This window comes from Sinohyriopsis cumingii, chromosome 12 (genome assembly GCF_028554795.1).
Source record: "Sinohyriopsis cumingii isolate HCF-2022 chromosome 12, ASM2855479v2, whole genome shotgun sequence".
Lineage (NCBI taxonomy): Eukaryota > Metazoa > Mollusca > Bivalvia > Unionida > Unionidae > Sinohyriopsis > Sinohyriopsis cumingii.
Window position 1 is genome coordinate 86851460 of NC_142972.1, and position 13065 is coordinate 86864524.

The 13065-nt window shown below is 39.5% G+C and overlaps 1 protein-coding gene and 1 long non-coding RNA gene across 3 annotated transcripts in view; both read right to left on the minus strand.

Moving 5' to 3' along the window:
- Positions 1 to 13065, minus strand: part of LOC149786903 (uncharacterized) — a 127998-nt gene that overhangs the window by 52436 nt on the left and 62497 nt on the right. The window contains exons 11-19 of one of the 2 annotated variants that reach the window (XM_089977428.1): positions 12856 to 12969; positions 12589 to 12702; positions 12322 to 12435; positions 12055 to 12168; positions 11789 to 11902; positions 11522 to 11635; positions 11256 to 11369; positions 10719 to 10832; positions 10452 to 10565 (exon numbers count right to left, since the gene is read on the minus strand). In XM_089977428.1, coding sequence (XP_089833554.1) covers positions 10452 to 10565; positions 10719 to 10832; positions 11256 to 11369; positions 11522 to 11635; positions 11789 to 11902; positions 12055 to 12168; positions 12322 to 12435; positions 12589 to 12702; positions 12856 to 12969 — 1026 coding nt within the window. The remainder of the gene's footprint in view (positions 1 to 10451; positions 10566 to 10718; positions 10833 to 11255; positions 11370 to 11521; positions 11636 to 11788; positions 11903 to 12054; positions 12169 to 12321; positions 12436 to 12588; positions 12703 to 12855; positions 12970 to 13065) is intronic. The other variant, XM_089977430.1, reaches the window with a different exon arrangement.
- Positions 1419 to 3843, minus strand: LOC149786904 (uncharacterized). The gene is made up of 2 exons (XR_016425037.1): positions 2896 to 3843; positions 1419 to 2518 (listed from the first exon to the last, which is right to left on the minus strand). It is a non-coding gene; the product is annotated as an uncharacterized LOC149786904 (long non-coding RNA).

The window sequence follows — 13065 nt, forward strand, 5'->3', positions numbered from 1 at the left end:
CTAACTCTGTTGTATCATTTTCACTTCCTGGACTTCAGAGGTCAATTGAAAACTAAACAATATATTACTTCTTTAGCATTATTATATTTTGTCATTCATTCACTGCACTTTAAAAAACTGGTATTGTCTAGTCTGGCAAAATTCATTTTCCCTATTTCAATAACTACAAAAGACTGTATTTTAGACTAATTCAGATCAAAGTTTTCAGAACATGGGAGAAATAGTGCTTAGATCTTACACATATTCCAAAAATGAACAATATCTAAAGAAATTTCCTCCAAAGTACATAAAAGTGACATAGGTGTGCCAACATTCTCTCCACAGTGGATGTCTGTAGACCATGACCATATTAAGTTACACGGTACTGAAAAGATAAGTTGCAACAAGATATGTCTAGCACTGTGTTCAGACACAAATGAAATGGAAAATAACTATTCCAAATGATATTATTATTCATTGCTCTGACTGGCAATAATAAGCATATCAATATCATTTTGACTGAAGAAAATTGATATTACAAAGCCACCAGCTGCAAAGATAATTTACAAAAGCAGTCAGTTCCAATAAGCAAAAGATCTCTCATTGGTTTTAGTATTGTATTTCTCAGGAATATTGCTAATTCGGATCATAACATTGCAACTAAATCAAGAATACAAGCAATGTATGGAACAAATTACAAATAACATTTTGTACAAGGATGAAAGGTATAAAGTCAAATATGCCAGAAGAAATAATTATCTTGTCCGAAACATACTATTTTTGTGATGTACCATGATGGATGTATCAAGTTTTATACAAGACTTTTACTATGAAATTTATAAACATTTTAGAAACTTTTAAAAATCTTCAACACAATTTTATAAACCTTTCATAAACATTCAATATTCAGTTAAGGGAAAATTGTAGAGTAATTCAGTGACTTTTCAAAATGACATGCAATGGACAACTCCAAAATGCACACATGCAACAATAATATAATTTTGATATTTGTATTTATTATCATGATAAGTTGGCTGCAGGAAACATCATGATTCACTAGTCAAGTTCTGGGAAAAAAAATCAGGAACATCATGATCAATCACAGAATCACTTTTAAGTCAACAACATACATCATAACTTAAACAGAATAAAAATCAAAAGTTCTTGAGCAAAACAGGCAGGTCTAAAAATGTTGAATAGGTGATGTCACTGAGTCTTGATCATTTTTCTTTCTCTTCTGTGAGTTGGTCCAGCTCCTTCAAGGCAATCATCTTGTCCTTGATACCTCTCAACAGCGCATTTGAATCTGCCAACAATCGAAGGCGACCATATTTTTCTTCACCAAGAGCCTTTTCATCTGCAGATCTCTTCATGGTTGCAATGTCAGATTCAAGTCTGCAATGGTTTGCGTTTAGCTCCTCTAAGTCTTTGTCTTCTACATTTCTCTTGTTTTTCTGCTTCTTTGTTTTTGTTTTTTTTTATTTCTTCCGGGTGCTGCTTGTATTTATTTCTGGTAGTAGATGCATAAGCAAGTAGTGCCATGGTCACAGGAGGACAGGCAGGCTTGCCTGCATTTCTAACTGCCTGGATAATGTTGCCCCTGTCCACCAAGCCTTCCTTCTGCAAATTTTCAGTAGTTGTCTGCTTGTTCAAACTGAATCTTTGCTCTTCTGTTGTGTGGCCATGGGATATAAGTAGAAGCTGTTTCATCAAATCCCACAAATCAGCATACTTTTTCTCATCATGCGTTCTCTTGTAGTAGATCTGGTCAATCCGGTTTGTAACTGGATCAAAATCCTTAAACTCTCTATCTTTTGGAAAAGACTCACAGAATTCTTCAAACTGTTTTGTAAGCCTGTCCCCAGTTTCTTTGTTAATCCTATCTGAATCTGAGAGGATGGACAGATTTTTCTTAAATTGTCTTGCCAAGGCACTTTTTCAACTGCAGTTTTCCTTCTCATTGCCAGGATTTTTGGCCATGTGCCTTGGATCCGTCCACTGAAGACTCCTTGTCAAGAGGAAGGAAGTAGGCAACTTCTCAAGAATCTTTAGCATGTCCATAAGAAAGTCTCTACACTGTGTCCTAAATATGTATCTGTCTCTGTCAGATATCCCTTCTTTGGTGCACAGAAATGTAGGAGATGCAGCAAATTCAATATCCATTTTGCCTCAATCAACTTGTTTGCTTTGGTCTGCATAGTCAGTGCTTCATATTCCTACCAATGATGTTGCTGGTTTCAAGATAGATTCTTCCATGATTCTTGACAGGAAATTTTTAAACATTTTGGTAATGTCTTTCGCCAAAAATGGAATCATTGGTTGGTCAGTTTGGTAAAGTGTAAGGAATGGTCTGATCTCCTGTACAATCATGACAAAAAAACTGCAGTTTGCCTTTTATTAATGGATCCCCAATCATCTTCGTCAAATATCTGAAAGATCTGCAGCATGGTATAGACTTTTCCTGCTGAGAAAACAAAAGGCCTCCAAGTATGGAAGAAGATGGATGACCATTTCTGCTAGCTCGACATTCTCCAGCCATCTGTAATATAAATTAGTTTCTAATAGACAAAATTGTACATTCACCATGGTGCTGGCTTTGACTATTATGGTCATGTACTTTGCTTTTTAACAAACATACAGGTTTGTTTCAGTTGTAACACATTAGGGAGACCACAGAATGGCACAAGGGTAAGACATTATTCAATTTGTGTCTTAGGAAAAGGTTTAAATTTTATCAATGTCAGTTTGTAACCTTTGCATTCTTTCTTCTGATCTAAAATTGCAAATATTGAGGACATGTATCATACTTAACATTTAACATTAAAATACTGTCTTATGCTAATATGCCAATCTGTCACGGTTTTCAAATTTCAGCCAGTTTAATTCTGAGAATAACATAATTTTTGAAGTAATTACCTGTGAGAGCAAAACTTAAGTGGGAATGGTGGTGCCTCACAAACATCCATAAACTCTTCCCTTATGGCAGGAGAGTTGTGAAATAGGTGATAGACTGCAGACATAAAAAGTTTATACGTCCCATGAGGCAGCTGAAAAACCACTTCTAAAAGCATCGTGTTACACATGCAGGCCACATGTAACAGTCTGCAACAATTTCATCCCTCCAACTGATTTTCCAACTTCATCTTGCAATAATCGTTGCACCTTCAACTTAACATTGGGTCCATCCATTTACATCTGAATAAGGTGTCTGTGGCCTAGAGTTGTGACAACTGGACTAAGCTGTGCAATGTCCTCTGCTTTTGCATGGCCAAGGAAGAGGGAGTTGTAATAAAATATCTTGAATCAATCTGAATCCCATATTCGGGTATATACATCCATTTGTTTTTCCTGAAGGTCAGCATTAAGATTTTCATGAAAGAGTAATGATTATGGCTTGAAATGGATATTCTTCCTGAGCTCATTAGCAAATAGGGATATAGTCCAAAGGTGCACAAATAAGTTGTTTTCTTATCAGCACCAGTGAAGGAAGAAGCAATCTCACTGCCTGTAAATATAGCTTTAAATATCTGACCAAAGTCTGAACGTGAATTCATGCTGTAGTGACTGTTAATGCACTTAATTGTCAAGATCACCTCTGCTTTCCGAACATCATGTTTTGTTACATGTCTGCTGAGATCACTTGATGTCAACTTCGACAATGATACCGATGCTGTAGGTTAAGCTGTCACACTATTTTAAGTCCATAATATGGAGATTTACTCATGGTTGCCTGCCAGATATTGAACCACATGACCCTAGTATTTTAGCAAAATTTTATAGGTGAAACATTCATAAATAAAATTAGACAGAAAACATATGGGTATAACAGCCAGTTTTATATTTAAATTTTTAATAATAATAATAATAATAATACAGATACAAATAAATTTAAATACATTTGCCCTTTCTGGGCTCAGACAACAGTATGAACAGGAGAAGTTGTTCATTCTCCTCAGACGCAGGACTGGCGAGCATTATGTTAAAAAAAATCTTTATATGTGTACATTGTAAAGAAATTTGTCTCACCAGTTACAATTTTATTCTAACAAGCTTTGTTAGATTTGAACTTATACTGTCGCGTTCTTTGATCAGGGCGTATCTGATAGAGACTAAAAATAGAAGTAATATCAGCAGTCAAGAGATCATGAATTCACTTACCTTTTGCATGAGGTGCTACAGCTGCTTCTCACATGCTTGAAACATCAAGATTCCTCTTGTACAGTGTGCTAAATGCCTTTTGTTTATAGCCTGGATCCTTCCTGAGCCATTTACTATATTCAGAATTTTACATCCACTGATCATCGAAGCACTCGGCATCTTGTTGCACACAATGAAAACTTTTAAACAGAAAGCTCAGATGAAAGGGAGACAAGACTTCCAGTCACACTGTGCTCATTAGTCATCTCCACTTGTGGCTGGTATGTCGCCAATAAGTCTTTTGTTATTTTTTTATATTTTTTATTATTTATAAATGACATTCCCATAACTTACACACTTTTACAAATCAAGGTTAATTTTTACAAGATTTAAAAGACCTTTAAACACCATGCAAACCCTGTGTATACACAAGTATGGATGGACCAGGATAACACCTTAGGACCCATCCTCAGAACATATCGAAGATACAAAAATAAAAGTTAGGATGAACTTAACATTTGTGCTTCGACATCATACTGGATGGGATCTATTAGACCAGGTCTGTTATTTACAGGAAAAGTAGGCATGACCATGTAATCTCCATAATTACCATACAAAACCATCAGGTTGTAGAAATTAAAGGAATAGTTGAATGGTGTGCAGTTCATTCAGACAAGTATATCCTTCCTCACCAGCATCATAATACTAACCATAAGATGATACAAGTCAATGTATAGTTAAAAGCATTACTCATCCAAACGATACTGTATAATCAAGATGCATATCTTCTGATGATAACAATAATATTCATTAACTTTCATATCCATCTAGTAAAAATATGACACATAGATAACAATAATATGCATCAACTTTCATCTGCTAAAAATATGACATGATGATAACCATAGTATGTATTAACTTATTACTCTTTTAAGAATCACACAATGACATTGCCATTGTTTACACAGTCTTATTGAACCAAAATGTTAATGTAAAAAAACAAAAACACTATTCATTATTCGCTTAACCCTGAGTAGGCAGAAAGGCGGACCCAGCAAAGTGATGTGGAGCGCTAAGAGCATGGCAAGACACATAGGACGCCTTGGTCATCCACTGCATCTAGTCTCCATTCCAGCCATCTTGACTATGTCTTGCAACTGAACAAAGTGAAGCCTGGACGAGAGAGTAAGGCTGATGCAGCGCAACTCTTCCTCACTTTAATCCAATTCACACACAAGTCATTTATGTCATCACCCATGTCCAAGTCCTGCAGCAATGGGTGAGCTGCGATGCAGCAGGTGTGGATGCACTGGCAGCTGTAGTGGTGGACCTGGACGCAGGCGGCTCGGGCCATATGGTCATATTCCATTGATCTGAAGCAGAAATGGATGTCGGCAGCCGTCTGAGCGACTAGGCATACCTATTCCGAATAGCGCTGCTTACCTCCATAGCCTAAGGAAGGGGCTAGAAAAGGTGCCCTAAAAAAAGCCTGCTTCATCTACCCCGACCAGCTTACCACGGCTGGAGGGAATCCCATTCTTGCAGTCAAAACACAAAGAAAACCCAAAAGATTCCACTCACTCTTGGTGCGGGGAACATACGCACTCTATTGGATCATGCAGAGGCTGACAGACCAGAGAGAAGAACTGCCCTGATTGTGAGAGAACTTGCTCGCTACATGATAGAGATAGTACCCCTAAGTGAAACTTGGCTGACGAGGGACACCTGACTGAAGTTGGAGCTGGTTACACCTTGTTCTGGAGTGGACATGGCACCGATAAATGTCAGGAGTCTGGAGTTGGATTCGCTGTCAAGTCGAGTTTGGTGAATAAGCTCTCCATCTTACCAAAGGGAATTAATGACCGGCTTATAATGCTGAAGCTACCTTTACATGGAAAAAAGCAAGCCACACTCATTAGTGCTTATGCACCAACCATGACCTACTCGGAGGAAGCCAAAGACAAGTTCTACCAGGATCTGGAAACTCTGATCACTTCAGTACCAAAGTCAGACAAGCTGATCATTCTTGGTGATCTTAACGCCAGAGTTGGCGCAGACCGTTTCTCATGGAAAGGAGTAATTGGTAGACATGGAATAGGCAACTGCAACAGTAATGGACATGTACTTTTGAGAATGTGTGCAACATTTGATCTCCTGGTCACAAACACTCTCTTCCGTCTGCCTAACTGCAATAAAACAACTTGGATGCACCCATGGTCTAAGCATTGGCATCAGATCGACTACATCTTAGTTCGTAGGAATGACAGGCAGGATGTCCATGTGACCAAGGCTATGTGTGGTGCTGACTGCTGGACAGGCTATGTGTGGTGCTGACTTCTGGACAGACCACAGGCTACTGATTTCCAAGATGAATCTTAAAATTCAACCTCCCATATGCCTACAGGGAATTAAAGTCCCAAAACAACTCAATGTCTCCAGGCTGAATGTCTGCAACAATGAGCAAGCTCTGTCTGAAGCTCTGACAAGCCAGTTAGAAACCACAGACGCAATACGAACAACATAGAAAAATGCTGGATGGCCTTCAAACAACTGGTGTATTCCACTGCATCTGAAGCTCTTGGCATCACTGTGCGAAAGCACCAAGACTGGTTTGATGAGAACTGTGAAGAAATACAGTCCCTGCTGGAAGAGAAGCATCGTCTCCATCGTGCATACAACATCGACCCCAAGTCCACTGCAAAGAAAGATACCTTTAGCAGAGTCTGCCAAACTGTGCAGAAGAAACTACGTGAGATGCAGGACACATGGCTGAGCCAAAACACTGATGATATACAGTCCTTTGCCTATAGACACGACATGTAGAATTTATATAGTGCTCTTTGTGATGTTTATGGCCCAGTAACATTAGGCACAGCCCCACTCTAGGAGCTCCGATGGCAGCACTCTCATAACCAAGAAGGAGAAAATACTGGATCGCTGGGCGGAACACTTTGACAGTATCCTCAACAGACCCTCTTCCATCAGTGATGAAGCGATCAACCATCTACCACAGCTGAAGATCAACGATAGGTTGGCTGACCCTCCAACAGTGCTGGAAACTCATAAGGCCATTGAGCTCCTGTCTAGTGGAAATGCTCCAGGAGCAGACTCCATCCCAACTGAGATATACAAGTCTGGTGGGCCTTCGTTAGTGGGAAGACTAACAGTGATGTTCTGTGGCATATGGATGATGAAACGCATACCCCAGGAATTCAAAGATGCATCCATCATCCACCTTTACAAATGCAAAGGCAATCACCAATCCTGCGACAACCAAAGAGGAATCTCTCTGCTCTGCATCACTGGCAAGGTCCTCGCCAGGCTACTGCTGAACAGACTCACAGAACACCTTAATCATGGCCTACTGCCAGAAAGCCAGTGTGGCTTCAGAAAGGAGAGAGGCACCATCGACATGATCTTTGCTGCCAGGCAGATGCAAGAAAAATGTCTTGAACAAAATGTCCAGCTATACACCACCTTTGTGGACCTGACTAAGGCATTCGACAGTGTCAGCCGGGAAGGCCCTTGGTAGATCATGGCCAGATTTGGATGTCCAGAAGTCTTCATTGAAATGGTGAGACAGTTTCATGATGGCATGCTTGCCAGAGTCCAGGACCAGGGTAACTATTCCAAACCCTTTGCAGTTATGAATGGTGTGAAACAAGGATGCGTCTTAGCCCCCACTCTCTTCAGGCTCATGTTCTCCGCAATGTTGATGGATGATTTCAAGGGCAGCAATGTTGGAGTAGGTCTCCGATACTGTCTGGATGGGAAGTTGTTCAACCTGTGGAGACTCCAAGCCAAAACTAAAGTCCAAGTTGAGAACATTCATGACCTGCTGTTTGCAGATGACTGTGCCCTCAACTCCAGCATGGAGGCAGGCATGCAACATAATATGGACCTTTTTTCACAGCATGCTCCAACTTCGGACTCCCCATCTCTACCAGCAAGGCCAAGGTTCTGCATCAGCCAGCTCCTGGAGAAGATTACCTGGAACCATCCATCACTGTCAATGGCCATAAGCTCAAAAATGTAGACAGGTTCACATACCTTGGTATCACCCTCTCACAAGCAGTCCACATAGATGATGAGGACAACACAAGGATTGCCAAAGCCAGCATAGCATTTGGTAGACTCCGCTCAAATGTCTGGGATAAGAGAGGCATCAAGCTTGCCCCCAAACTGAAAGTCTATGCGCAGTTGTTCTCCTCACCCTCCTCTATTCTTGCGAGAAATGGACTGTGTATAGCCACCATCTTAAAAAAATGAACCACTTCCATATCAGCTCCCTGAGGAAACTACTGAAAATCAGATGGCAGGACAAGGTACCAAACACAGAGGTGATCACTAAGGCCGGCATGACAAGCATCCACACTATGCTGTGCAAGGCACAACTCCAATGGGTTGGCCATGTCGTCCGCATGCCGGTAAAACACCTACCTAAGAATGTCTTTTATGGAGAGCTACAACAAGGCAAAAGATCTCATGGTGGTCAAAAAAGGAGGTACAAGGACACCATCAAGACTTCACTGAAGAAACTATGCACTGATCCTAATAGCTGGGAGAGTGTCACTGCCTCAGACCTGCTTGGTGCAGTCAAGTCAATGCTGGTGCGGAAGCCTTTGAGCAGAAATGACTGGTGGACGCAGTTGAAAAACGTGATCTGCGCAAATCCAGGAATAGCAGTTCCACAACTCCTGGTCGGCAACCTGCACATCCATGTCCACAGTCCAACAGACTCTTCCGGGCTCGGATCGGAATGATCAGCAATCTCCGGACCTACCCCCAGTGAATTGATGACATTAAATGGTCCTCATTGACAATGATGGATGAACATCATCAATCCTGAGTAACTATGTTGTTTATTGTCAATACAATGGCCAATAAAACAAACATGCAGAACTTACAGCTGATGTTGTGGTTTTATATTACCAGTTTGGATATTGCACAGTCAGTGACTAAGGAAGCACACCATGTCCATGGCTTCTGTTGTACTAGGTTGTTAGTTTGCATATAACCATCTATCTTCAAAGATTAAGTGTGAACCTACATGTATCTGGGATGACCTTTTGTGACCATTGGTGATAGAAAAAAATGAATAAATAATGCAAAATAGTTCAGTATAAATTAAAGTAAAAATGCAAAATCTTAATAATGCTCTCTCTCACACATACCTGCATCCATCTGAGACTATCATACATTTATATTGAGCCCCTGTCAACAAATCTGTTATTAATATTCTCTTTTCTTCACAACCTGAGAATGAACTCAACGTCATCATCATCATCATCATTATATTTACTGAATGAGGAATAATTTTTTGTTTGTATTTTTATGCAACAACCATGAGAGTTATGCTTTCTAGAACTTTAATTACTACTCTGTAACCCAGTGATTGGAAGTCACAAAAGATCATGCATTATGTAAATGAGAACCCATGCATGGAAGAACTGTCAGAACATGTGCAATTATGTTTCATTTCTGTCAGCTATGAATGCAACTTTGCTCTAAATCAATGTATTCTTTGTTTTCGTTATTAAGCTCTTCTCAGCAGTGAGTGCGATATCCCTACCTTTCATTTGATAATTATTACAGTATATTGAAAGAACTACAACAGACATTAGAAAAGCAAATATTTAGGTATTTTTTAAAAATAAATTCTGCTTCTCTGAGAGTACTTGCCCAATCACTTTGCATTAGGCATATTATCCTGCTTTGTCTGTGGTGTTTTAATATTAAGCTTGCATTGCAATGAGTGTATGTGGTGTTTTAATATCAAGCTTGCAATGGGTGCCCATGGTGTTTTAATATCAAGTTTGCAATGGGTGCCCATGGTGTTTTAATATCAAGCTGGCATTGGGTGCCTCTGATATTTTCTTATGAGTGTAAGCAGTGTAACTAATAAGAATCTATGCTGATGACGATAAGATGAGTAGCTGCTTCAAATAAAATTTTATGAGCCACTCTACTCCAATTGCCATTGAGCTAAATATCTTAACTGCATTGCTGTAATACAAAACTACAAACAAAAACATGAAACAATTTGCTGGAGTCAAATACTTAATATAGTGATCCACAGTAATAACATGATTAATTTTCTTTCTGCATCTCCTGAGATAAGGATAAAAGCTTCAGTACAATGTATGATAAACACAGACAGACAGAAACAAATGGCAAAGGTTGGGCACTATTCTAAATTGACTTGTGGAAAACAACAATGTCCGGATATACATGATAAAATTATGTGCTTACATTTCTATAGACATGGGCAACAGCCCAGGACTCATTGATAGAACATAGCCAAGATACAAAAATAAAATTGTGAAGAAACTTACCATCTGAGCTTGCTGACCATACTGGGTGGGATGCATTGGACCAGGGAGGTTACTAACTGGTGTAGTAGGGATGACAATGTTGCTTCCATAATGACCAAATGTATTCATCCGGTCCTAAAAACAGAACAGAACTAGTGGAATGGTGAGCAATTTCTGGATGTGCATGACAAAATCATGTGCTTACATTTCTATAGACATGGGCAACAGTCCAGGACTCATTGATAGAACATAGCCAAGATACAAAAATAAAATTGTGAAGAAACTTGCCATTTCAGCTTGCTGACCATACTGGGTGGGATGCATTGGACCAGGGAGGTTACTGACTGGTGCAGTAGGGATGACAACGTTGCTTCCATAATGACCAAATGTATTCATCCGGTTCTAAAAATAAAATAGAACTAATGGAATGGTGAGCAAATTCTGGATGTACATGAAAAAATCATGTGCTTACATTTCTATAGAAATGGGCAACAGTCCAGGACTCACTGATAGAACATAGCCAAGATACAAAAATAAAATTGTGAAGAAACTTACCATTTCAGCTTGCTGACCATACTGGGTGGGATGCATTGGACCAGGGAGGTTACTAACTGGTGTAGTAGGGATGACAACGTTGCTTCCATAATGACCAAATGTAGTATTCATCCGGTTCAAAAAATAGAACAGAACTAGTGGAATGGTGAGCAATTTCTGGATGTACATGACAAAATCATGTGCTTACATTTCTATAGAAATGGGCAACAGTCCAGGACTCATTGATAGAACATAGCCAAGATACAAAAATACAATTGTGAAGAAACTTACCATTTGAGCTTGCTGACGATACTGGGTGGGATGCATTGGACCAGGGAGGTTACTAACTGGTGCAGTAGGGATGACAATGTTGCTTCCATAATGACCAAATGTATTCATCCGGTTCTAAAAATAGAACAGAACTAGTGGAATGGTGAGCAATTTCTGGATGTACATGACAAAATCATGTGCTTACATTTCTATAAAAATGGGCAACAGCCCAGGACTCATTGATAGAACATAGCCAAGATACAAAATACAATTGTGAAGAAACTTACCGTTTGAGCTTGCTGACCATACTGGGTGGGATGCACTGGACCATGGAGGTTACTAACTGGTGTAGTAGGGATGACAACGTTGTTTCCATAATGACCAAATGTATTCATCCGGTTCTAAAAATAGAATAGAACTAGTGGAATGGTGAGCAATTTCTGGATGTACATGACAAAATCATGTGCTTACATTTCTATAGACATGGGCAACAGTCCAGGACTCATTGATAGAACATAGCCAAGATACAAAAATAAAATTGTGAAGAAACTTACCGTTTGAGCTTGCTGACGATACTGGGTGGGATGCATTGGACCAGGGAGGTTACTGACTGGTGCAGTAGGGATGACAACGTTGTTTCCATAATGACCAAATGTATTCATCCGGTTCTAAAAATAGAACAGAACTAGTGGAATGGTGAGCAATTTCTGGATGTACATGACAAAATCATGTGCTTACATTTCTATAGAAATGGGCAACAGCCCAGGACTCATTGAGAAAACATAGCCAAGATACAAAATACAATTGTGAAGAAACTTACCATCTGAGCTTGCTGACCATACTGGGTGGGATGCACTGGACCATGGAGGTTACTAACTGGTGTAGTAGGGATGACAACGTTGCTTCCATAATGACCAAATGTATTCATCCGGTTCTAAAAATAGAATATAACTAGTGGAATGGTGAGCAATTTCTGGATGTACATGACAAAATCATGTGCTTACATTTCTATAGAAATGGGCAACAGCCCAGGACTCATTGATAGAACATAGCCAAGATACAAAAATAAAATTGTGAAGAAACTTACCATTTGAGCTTGCTGACGATACTGGGTGGGATGCATTGGACCAGGGAGGTTACTAACTGGTGCAGTAGGGATGACAACGTTGCTTCCATAATGACCAAATGTATTCATCCGGTTCTAAAAATAGAACAGAACTAGTGGAATGGTGAGCAATTTCTGGATGTACATGACAAAATCATGTGCTTACATTTCTATAGACATGGCCAACAGTCCAGGACTCATTGATAGAACATAGCCAAGATACAAAAATAAAATTGTGAAGAAACTTACCATTTCAGCTTGCTGACGATAATGGGTGGGATGCATTGGACCAGGGAGGTTACTAACTGGTGTAGTAGGGATGACAACGTTGCTTCCATAATGACCAAATGTATTCATCCGGTTCTAAAAATAGAACAGAACTAGTGGAATGATGAGCAATTTCTGGATGTACATGACAAAATCATGTGCTTACATTTCTATAGATATGGGCAACAGTCCAGGACTCATTGATAGAACATAGCCAAGATACAAAAATAAAATTGTGAAGAAACTTACCATTTGAGCTTGCTGACCATACTGGGTGGGATGCATTGGACCAGGGAGGTTACTAACTGGTGCAGTAGGGATGACAGCATTGCTTCCATAATGACCAAATGTATTCATCTGGTTCTAAAATAGAACAGAACTAGTGGAATGGTGAGCAATTTGTACACTGAGCAATTCATTGCTCAATTTGTTCACTGAGCAATTTGTTCATGTAAATAT